The sequence below is a fragment of the Monopterus albus genome, unplaced genomic scaffold (assembly GCF_001952655.1).
Source record: "Monopterus albus unplaced genomic scaffold, M_albus_1.0 scaffold253.1, whole genome shotgun sequence".
In the NCBI taxonomy this organism is placed as follows: Eukaryota; Metazoa; Chordata; class Actinopteri; order Synbranchiformes; family Synbranchidae; genus Monopterus; species Monopterus albus.
Genome location: NW_018128133.1, coordinates 1,354,805 through 1,364,888, shown reverse-complemented (window position 1 = coordinate 1,364,888; position 10,084 = coordinate 1,354,805). Strand labels below are relative to the sequence as shown.

Here is a 10,084-nt window from a genome sequence, read left to right as displayed (position 1 = left end):
ATTGGCACCAGTCTGCCATACACTCTCTCACGGAGGTAAATTGTGTTCACATCATTGCTGCTATAATAGCATAGCATGACAATTGGTACCTAAGTCTAAAATTGTTTTTGTTTCCTTTTAGTTAATTTGAATGCCATGGAGCTAAAGCTGTTCTGTTGTTATATTTTCTTCTGTACCAGCAATAAAGACATTTGTAGCTGAAAGATTGTCTCCAGCCGGGTCAATCACAACGCAGAGTACCTCGACACGGGTGTGACAAATCATTCCGCTACACTGACACTCATCACACTATTGGTGATTAGTGGTCAAGTTTACATTCAAGTCTTTACTTTGTACAGGCCACTACAGAAGTGGGCTAGTTAAAAGTCATTAATAATACATTTTAATTCAGACAGTTCATTGTGTACATGTATGAAATGTACATGCAGTAAAACACTGATACAGTAGTTAGCACAAATAAAGTTAGTCTTTCGAATTAGTCACAAAGTTATGCAACTTCAAAGACAGCACTATGTTTTTCATAGTAAACAAGCAGTAAAATATAAATGGTAAACTATTTTAATGTCCAAAGACAAGAAGATATTTTGTTTTTACAGTTTGTTATTGGACCAATTCTATTCAAAGTTAAAATAAATCACCCAGACTCCTATTTCTGCAGGTTTCTCTTCTGTCAGAGGACGCCACACTGGTGGAACTGTCACAGATGTAGCTGCACCTTCTGCAAATCTCCCATCAGCCTGTATATTTGGTGTTGTTCTGCAGTCATGTGTTAATACTGTCTGCTGTGTGATATTACCACACACACTGTACCTGGTTGTTCTCTGTGTGTATGTGTGGCGTGAAGGCATATGAAAAGATGGACCAAAATTAAAACAGTGACACTGGGCTCCAGCACCAAATGTAAACCACTAATGCCACATCTATCACAACTGGAAACTGCATGATTACTGTGTGGGTTAAAGGAGACTCGGCCCACTATTATACATTAACATGCACTGTTTTGGTTAAATGAAAACCTTACTACTACTTCAAGTTTGTAACTGCTTGTGATAAGCCCTGTATAAAAACAGTAAGCAGTTTATGAAGAATAAAATCAGCCTGAATCTCTATCTGTAGCCTTTTTGTGCATTTGTTGTCAGTCTGGCTGTAAAGCAGAGAGAGACTACAACAAAAATAGTGGCAGAAGGGGGAAAGGATCATTAAATAAAATGCGCCACAATCAAGACTTGTCTGAAATTATCAACAGTTTTTCTTTCAAGAGCTGAAAATCATCAACAGACATTGAGGTTTATTCAAGCTCAGAACTTGACTCTTCTTCATGGCAGACAGGTCATCCAGAAAAGAGGCAAAATACTAACAAACTAACATGGAGGAGGGGTCAAAAACAGCTAGAACTAAAATAACTGCTAGAAAATTAATCAGCAAATTATCGGGTAATCAATTAAGTTTGTCTTTTTTTTTCTTTTTTACAAAAAAGAGCCAAAACAAAACTACTATATTCTGGCAAGTTGTAAACCAATGATTAATGGAGTGAGAAAATACATGCCTGATTAATCACTTATGAAAATAATCATGAGTTGCAGGCCTAAACAATATTACTTAGGCTCAGAGTATGAGTGCATATTGTAGCTTTAAATTATACAGGTCAGATTGCAGTATAGAATAAAACCAAGAGTCAAGGCACAGGTTTAAAGAGGTTGAAAATGTGTAAGCTTTGGTATTAACTGCTTTTAGCTTCTAGTTTAGTGGTTTAATATCTTTTTTCTGTATCTGTACTGATTTATAGCTATACATACCACCTTTGACCAGTTAAATACCAGTAAATTACTCAAGCCTATCATCTAACTATACTATTTTCTATCTATGACTGCAGATGTTATCCACTCTGAGCCAATGTTAAAACAGGACTCTTTTCAACTCAAAATTTGTTGAGTTATTTAAAAAAAACAAAGTACAATTCAAATAAAAGCTGGACTCCACAGGGAACAGTACTATGCACTCGATAAAGTTTCTTCCCAGGCAGCACAAAATTTTCAACAAAGACCAAAAGCCAGAAAAAGTGAACATTACTGTAATGTCAAAGAACAACATCTGGGTTATATAGATCCCCTACTTCGGAGGGTCCAAGAGGGGTGTGTAAACTCCATTTTGTGGCGTGTTGCCCATTTGGCATAAATGGCCTTCTCAGTGATGAAACGATGCCCCCCGTGACGTGTGTGCTCGTGGACTTTGTACATCCTGCACTCATCGAGTCGGTTTCGTTCATAGTAATGGTAAGGAACACTGCGATTGGCTTGACTGTCAGGAGGAAGAAAGTTCCAGAAGCAGGTGTGGTGTTACATAGGGTACTAAACTGAAAAACAGATTAAGCTTTGTGTAGAGCATTAACTCAAGTCATAATTTCAAATGGCTCACCTGCAGTAGTTATCATCGATCATCCCGTACACATGGATACTGCCACACATTTCAATAGTCAGAATCATTGTGAAGAATCCAGTGCTGAGATATGCCCCTGTCTTCATTCTGAGGGAGAAACACCAAACATCTGTTCTTTAAAAAGATATTTAAAACTAAAGCTAAAATAATGTTGATTGATCAACTGAAAATAAATTGTCATTTTTTTCCTTCAGAAATAGTGGAAAATGCCAAATATTCTCTGATTCTTGCCTCATGAGTAACATTGAGATTTCATTAACATAAGATTTCATTGTTATTTCTTGTAAGCGTGTCATTCCATTTATTCACCTGGGATGTTAAACACATAGTGTACCTGTTTTTTCCAGTTTCCCTCTGAAACACATTGTCACAGTACTGAATCTTCTCTCTGGTCACAACAAAGATTCTGACTTTTGGATATTTCTTTGCTATTTTCAGGAGAGTGTTAAAGATCCGTCCTTTCCCGTCTTGTCTCATGTTCCTGTCAGGACCCCAGAACACGTACGTGGTGTCTGCTGATTGCTTAAAAAAGTAGCGCTCATTTTTTACCAACAATGGAACGCTGGTATGAGACACAACCCGAACAGTGGTGCGGCTCCCTACGTCCTTCTCATAGCCCCCTGTGGGTGCATTGTTCATCCGGATAACACATCTGATCTTGTCGATCTCTTCTCCAACACCAGCTCCAAGCATCTGACCTGAGCTGGAGACCAAGGCACAGTGGTTGCAGTGCATGTCCAGAAACTGCTGAGGAAAAAAAAGACAAGACAAAATGCTGTTTTGGGTTGTGTATTGTGCACATACATAAATTAAATGCTTTGTCAGTATAATGCCAGAATTATATATCAATATGTCTGACTGTGAAGCCAAACCTGTCGAAAGCTCCAACAGGATGTATGAACTAGACATCTTGTATCATTTGCGTTTGTTTCAGCACCACCTTTTGTCTCTTTCCTCTCACCTGGTCCTTCATGTCGGGGATGATCCTCATGTAGCCCCTCAGCCTGGTGCTTTGCACAGCTGGTGATGGTCTGTCCCGTGTGATCACATATCCAAACCATAACAACAGAGGAAGGCTCAGGCTGAGCAGGCATAGGAAGCAGAGCAGCTATAGCGGAACAGAGAGGTGTTGGTGTGCACACCCGGACATGCACTGAACATTAATGCAGTATATGAATGCGTATTTCACATTAGAATAGAATAGAACTGTATTTTACAACGAAATTGAAAATACAGTCCTTGGTGCGATAGCAGAAAAACAACAAATACATAAAAAACATGAAAAGCCTCATGCACCCATATATTAAAAAACGTTCTCGTTCTTACCAAACATTTCATATTAAGGCCTTTGGGAAGACCCTGCTCCAAAGACCCAGGTGACACTCATTTCTCCGCCGCTTAACTTGTGGCGACAGTAATAAGCTCAGTCATGAACGAATCATAATCCAAATGGTTCGTATTTAACGCTGCATATTTTGATGATTACACTCTCTTTGACAAGTGTTTCAGATCCTTTTCTTTCCGGTTTACTTTAGTGTTCACCCCACGGCAGGCAACGTGTGCGGTATTCTTATCTTAGCTACATCAAAGTTTAATGAATTGTTAGATGTAATACATCCTGTTTTCTACCCGTTGTTGCGCACAGCGTGTTGGCACAGTAACATTGATTTCTAGAACCTAGCTCAGACAAAAGTTCCGGTCTGATTTCACAACAAAACTCATATTAAAACAGCCTATTTCACAGCACATACAATAGATTTTGTGAGAACTTCTACGTGCGCAAACACTATTATGTGCGTAGCACCTGTATGTTGATGATAATCATGAACAATACAGAGGGACTGTAGGGTGTATATTTTATCGTTGAAATGTCTGTTTTGGGGGCTTGTCATGATTTTTCTTCAAGATAAAAGTTACTGTGGTTGAAATGTGGTGGCTGTTGAGGAAGCTAACAATATATATTCCTAAATATCAATGTATACAACGATACTGTACCTGGTAATACGTTGTACATTAGAAGTTAAACCTTTTGCACATTTATTCTGAAACGTGGATGTCAAAACCGGAAACAAGTATTTCATGTTATTCTGGTGAGTTCTTATACTGTACTAAAAAGCCAGGCAGAAATAAAATGTTATTTACTATGTTATTTCCTTGCTTTCTTAGATAGATGTTACTATGACAAATAGAACTCATTCATATGTATTTTATGACATTTTAATGACGTTTTTACAACTTTATGAACCGGAAACCAGGAAACTAAGACAGATTTTACTTTCTGAGTTTCGCCCATCGCGTTTTGACAATAAAACCATGATCTGATTGGATTGAAAAAGTACTCGCCCCTCCCAGCTTTCAATCCGATTGGCCAAGAAAAAAATTCTTCTGTATTCCTCGTCTCATTGGCCGGTGGTCATGCCTGTGTTTCCAAAGTGCCTCCCCCGAACAAAAATCTAGTATGCGGCTTTCACTGACTGTGACATAGGAATGTCCTTTCTTACCTTCTTGGATGCTCATAGTATCTACTTAAATGAGCGTTTAGGCTGTTAGTTGTATTGCCGATGAGCTGTAGATAAAGTCGCGGAAACCGCTGTGGCGTCAGTACAAAGCCCCCACAGGCAGTGTCTGTTATGATGTGAGATGACAGATCAGGTGGGCTACAGCTAAACTAGCTAATGTGCTAGCTAACATTAGCACATACGCATGTGAGGACTGTTGCCTGATTGTTAGCTGATTTGACCTGTCATTATCATTTTCTTAAAGAACCAACTTTTAATTCTATGCATTTGTGTAAACATAAAACTGTAGGTAGGGCTGGTTCAAGGTTTCGGCTGTTGGACGAGTTAATAGCCTAGCATGCAATTCACCTTATGTCAAGGGTCTTTTAATGACCAGTTTCTCCATTACAATAATTTGTCCTGTCTGATTGGATAATGAATGTGCTTTTTGTATATCAGTCTAAGTTAAATAGAATTAGACAGTTTTGCTCCGAAGAAAGAGAGAACGTCAGCCAGACCGCACCTGCAGTTTGTCATGCAGGTGTGGGGCAGGCTTGTCAACTGGCTGCATACCAGATAGTGTAAACTGGCACTGCTACTTAGCAGTTAATGCTAGCTTGATTGTCTGAGCTTTCACCATGAAGTTTTGCAAGTTAGTTCTGTGTGTCTGGAGAGTTTTGCCCTGGAGACAGAATGTCTGACATAGTAATAATTGTGTCTGTGGATGCCTTTATCATTACAAGGCAGTGTTGCATAGCGCTGAATAACAAGGCTGTGCACTCAGTTTTAATACTTGTCTTATCTATTGCAGGGTAATAAGACACTGGAGCAGTGTGGAGTACAAGCCCATCTTTGGATGACCAAAAATAGTTCATCAGCAAGCCCTGACCTGGCTGATCTCAGAACAGAGAGGAAACCTTGTTCAAGGTGAATGTGAGAGAGCTTTGCAGAGCTGTGGCCTTAAGGCTTTTTTATTTTTGAGATGTCGGTCAGACAAGCAGAGGGGATGTCTATCGTCCAGGCTTTGGCCATGACTGTAGCAGAGATACCAGTGTTTCTCTATTCCACATTTGGGCAGGTAAGGCACTTTGCATTGGCAGTTATGCTTTGCATCTGTGTACACAAGCTATCCTGTGTAGATCAATAAAAACAGAGCTCATTATAATGACAGATCATGTTTGCCTGTTCTGTTTTCAGTCCATATTTTCTCAGCTAAAGCTTACCCCGAGCTTGAAGAAGGTGTTGTTTGCCACAGCACTGGGCAGTGTTGCTCTGGCTCTTACCGCCCATCAGCTGAAACGACGGGGGAGAAAAAGGAAGCAGGCAGCACAAGCCAAGGAGGGCCAGAAGGTGGTGGGAATGCCCGAGGCACTGATGAAGAGAGGCAGACCTTCCTCATTAAAGAGAGGTGTGTATATGTTTTAGAAATTTTGAAATTCTGACTTCATGTTGTGGTTTGAAGGGTGTCTCAGCATCTGCAATACTTGTATGTAGATACATCCAGACATGATTTTTAAAATTTTATTTTACTTATTTATTTTTGTATAGGGCCGTTCACTGGTCGACAGATGATGAGCCCCAGCACTCGTAGCAATGACACCATGAGTGGAATCTCTTCCTTGGCTCCCAGTAAACACTCGAGTTCCTCACACAGCCTGACATCTGTTAGTTTCATACACATTAATTATTATTATTTTTTCACATTTGTCTATCTATTCCTTTTCCAATTTCCTGTTTTGACTTTGTTGTGTGTTTTTGACACAGATGCGGGTCCCAAGTTCCCCAAATCAGTCTGTCAATCCATCCACTCCCTGGGAGGCAGAGGCTGTAATGGAAGAGTCAGGGGCAGTAGAGGATGCTAATGCTGAGAATCTGTATTTAATGGGTAGGTGTTTGTTACTGCACAAAATTTTATAAAAAATGTGACACATGGGCTGTTTTTGTTTTGATGAAGACATAGTGCTGTTTTCCTGCTAGGAATGGAACTGTTTGAGGAGGCTCTGCGAAAGTGGGAACAGGCCCTGAACATTCGCCATCATACCCCCTCGACCTCTAGCAACAACAGCCTCGCTCTGCAAGGAGCAATGAGTGGAGACTTCCCCATGGTAGCCATCAAACAGTCATTACCAGTACAAACTACCTGACCCTCAAGGGCATAGTGAGATTACTTTGCAGTCCATGTACAGCACTGTATTTTATGGTGCAGTTAGGATTTCATCTACTGTACTTGTGATGTTTTGGATAACTAATGGTTGACCTAGTACCACTGCAGCATGATTGAAAGATATGAACTTCATCCTGAACACAAGCTTTTTATTACATAAACTTAAAGTAGGTTTGGGCCTGTTAAATGCTGTCCTCCCTTCATTATAGGTTGAAGCTCGTAATAAAGTGTTTGCTGAGAAGTTGGAGACACTACTGCACAGGGCGTACCACCTACAGGAGGATTTTGGCAGCAGTATCCCAACAGACAGTGTGCTTGCAGACTTTGGTAGGAGTCATTTTGAACTTGTATGTGACGTCAATAAAGGAGAACAAATTTGGGGTAAAAAAATAAAAAGAGAGATCTGCACTGCCAAAAGAACATCATTAATATTATTGATGAAATTAAAAGCTGCACTTCATCTCGGTCTGTATAGGTAGTTAAATAGTGGGGGTGTGTGTTTTACATCTCTGGTGGTACATCTGTGTTTTGTTCGTTGCTCTGTGAGTCACAGTTTGCATCTCTCCTTTGGCAGAGAGTGAAGGAACTCTTATCTTGCCACAAGTGGACAGTTTCCACAGACTGCAAGACGATGATGCAGCTACTGTTACCTCTGATGACTCCTTCTTCTCGGCTGCAGAGGTTCGCTCTTTCTCTCTGCTCTCTAAGAACTGACAGAAATTAAGACATTATGGTAGTCACTGATTTCCCAGAGCCCTCTTGTGTTTGTATCACATACACTTGTACATAATATACACTACCAGTCAAAGGTTTGGACATACTTTCCCACTGAATTGAATGGGGAAAGTGTGTCCAAACCATTGACTGGTAGTTTGTATATTTGGGCTTTGTGTTTTATCTGTGCAGCTGTTTGATGCCATGACTCTAGACGACGTCTACCACCCACTTAAGCCAGCTGCTCTCTATGAAGAAGCCTTATCTCTGGTCCAGGAGGGCAAGGTCACCTGCAGATCCCTTAGGTAAGAGAACTAGGAAGTCTTAACTGAAATACAGTAATTAAAGCTGCACTAATCAATACTTTTATAGTAATAATGGATTACATTACTGTGTGCGATGTCAAAGGACACAGTGGTAGTTCGCCTCAATCCTTTCGGGTAGTTTTGCATCTCTCAGCCGATTGTTTTGGTTTAACGGCCTGCATCTTTCTAGTTTTGGTTCACAGTCTCTGTTCTTACCTTGTGAGCACAGTGGAGCAGTTACAGTAGCAGCTAAAGAGCAAGACATGTCTCACGGGAGTTGATGAAAGCCAAAACAGAGCTACAGTAAAAGGAGCATGAATCTTTCAGTTCATCCAGTGGCTGGAAACACTACTATAAATGAATGCTAATGTTGTTCTGTGTCTCCTGGTTGAGTAGAAGTGTTTGCTAAATTGTTACAGCTTTATAATAATGTCTGTGTTGCATTTTTTTTTGTCTCCTTATCCAAAATGGCCAAAAGAATCTGCTTTTAATGTACAACAACAAATAGAAGAATAAGTTTGCATTGAGTTTCATGCATGTCTTTTTACCAGGACTGAATTACTTGAATGTTACGGTGATCAAGACTTCCTGGCCAAGCTTCACTGTGTGAGACAAGCTTTCCAGGTCTGTTCAGCTTTATGTGACTTACCCATAACATTACTGTATAAAATCATCTTCTTTGTTTTGCCTGATTGCAGTTGTTGAGATAATGTCTTGCCTGGAAGCCCTCCCTAAAATGGAAAATGTGGGGGTTTGCATTTTTAAAGCCTTTTTTAAAATGTTTGGAAGCCTGCATTATTTATGGTGTCTTGTAAATTTCTTCTTGTGGTGCATTAATGCCAGCAACTATTATCACACTGTAAAAATATATATTGTGTTGTCTTCATGCTTGTGGGGTGTATCTGCACCCTTGTGCAAAGAGTAGGGGTCCCTGATTTTAATAAGGTAATGTAATTCAGGTGTAAGCAGGCCATCTAAGACAGATCTCATTTTCTTTCCCCTCCTTTTACTGGAATTATCATCTCTGACCTCAATCTGTGTATGTAATGAGATACGACTAGAAGTTAAATGTAAAGGGAGCAGCTGCAGTTGGGAGAGGTGACTCACACTGCACCTTACACTTAGAAAAATGCATAGCATGGACCTTTGAACTCTGGATTTTTAACTTTGTCTTACAGGCTCAGGTGTTTACAGGAGTGAAATTGATGCCTTTCTAATTTGGATGACTTGTGTGAAGTTTTATTTTTGTCTGTGAGAATATGTGTATTCTCCTTTTGTATGGCTAATTTCCTGTCTGCTTCCCCTGAGGAAGCTGACTCACTTTTAGGTTAACTGTGGAACTGAATGTCTTTTTGAGGCACGCTGAAGGCATGCAGCACTACAGCAAAACAACCAGACACACACTGTATATGTAAACAAAATTATTATAGAAATTACTATAGATAATAGACCAATAATGCGGTTTTTTTTTTCTTTCAGGTTCTGTTGTTAGATGAAACTCACCGCACATTTTTCATGGAGATCGGGAAGCAAATGATTGCAGGGTTAATGGTAAAGGCAGACAAGGTAAAACCCTACTCATTTGGATAATCAGTTGTTAACTGGTCCTATCTGAGTAAACAAGACAAGCTTCTGCTTCCATGGATGTTTTTTGCACAGGGGTAATTAAGTAATTCTTGTCTTGTTTTCATGCTTTTAACGCAGAGTCCAAAAGCCTTCCTAGAAAGCTATGAGGATATGCTGCTTTATACACAAAGAGAGGAAACATGGCCAGTCACTAAGATGGAGCTGGAGGGCCGAGGGGTGAGGAATGCTTTCAACCATGTGATCAGATCTCCTCTTCATTTTGTCTTTCAACATGTGCCTCTTAACATAACTACATGTTGGTGCAACCGTCAGACCTTGTGCCTTAGAAATATATCAGGCACATGGTCAGTCTTTAAGAAGAATGAATATCTTAAACAGTC

The 10,084-nt window shown here is 39.9% G+C and overlaps 2 protein-coding genes across 5 annotated transcripts in view; one reads left to right on the top strand and one right to left on the bottom strand.

Annotated features, from left to right (window-relative positions):
- Positions 1-286: 286 nt before the first annotated feature.
- On the bottom strand, positions 287-4,109 carry st6galnac4 (ST6 (alpha-N-acetyl-neuraminyl-2,3-beta-galactosyl-1,3)-N-acetylgalactosaminide alpha-2,6-sialyltransferase 4). Of its 2 annotated transcripts, none has more exons than XM_020621087.1 (5): positions 3,763-4,109; positions 3,398-3,544; positions 2,771-3,180; positions 2,416-2,523; positions 287-2,298 (listed from the first exon to the last, which is right to left on the bottom strand). In XM_020621087.1, the coding sequence occupies exons 1-5, from the start codon at positions 3,772-3,774 to the stop codon at positions 2,097-2,099; spliced, it is 879 nt and encodes a 292-aa protein (XP_020476743.1). In that variant the 5' UTR covers positions 3,775-4,109; the 3' UTR covers positions 287-2,096. The 2 variants fall into 2 exon arrangements, with proteins under 2 accessions (XP_020476743.1, XP_020476742.1); XM_020621086.1 differs by having other exon boundaries at positions 288-2,298; positions 2,771-3,183.
- Positions 4,110-4,862: 753 nt separating this feature from the next.
- miga2 (mitoguardin 2) overlaps positions 4,863-10,084 on the top strand; it is an 8,670-nt gene continuing 3,448 nt past the window's right edge. The window contains exons 1-12 of one of the 3 annotated variants that reach the window (XM_020621083.1): positions 4,863-5,088; positions 5,746-6,012; positions 6,132-6,342; positions 6,483-6,598; positions 6,699-6,819; positions 6,912-7,039; positions 7,308-7,425; positions 7,673-7,779; positions 8,005-8,117; positions 8,669-8,741; positions 9,597-9,683; positions 9,822-9,920. In XM_020621083.1, coding sequence (XP_020476739.1) covers positions 5,917-6,012; positions 6,132-6,342; positions 6,483-6,598; positions 6,699-6,819; positions 6,912-7,039; positions 7,308-7,425; positions 7,673-7,779; positions 8,005-8,117; positions 8,669-8,741; positions 9,597-9,683; positions 9,822-9,920 — 1,269 coding nt within the window. In that variant the 5' untranslated portion in view covers positions 4,863-5,088; positions 5,746-5,916. Of the gene's footprint in view, positions 5,089-5,219; positions 5,245-5,409; positions 5,587-5,745; positions 6,013-6,131; positions 6,343-6,482; positions 6,599-6,698; positions 6,820-6,911; positions 7,040-7,307; positions 7,426-7,672; positions 7,780-8,004; positions 8,118-8,668; positions 8,742-9,596; positions 9,684-9,821; positions 9,921-10,084 lie in introns of those variants that run through there. The other 2 variants (XM_020621085.1, XM_020621084.1) reach the window with 2 other exon arrangements.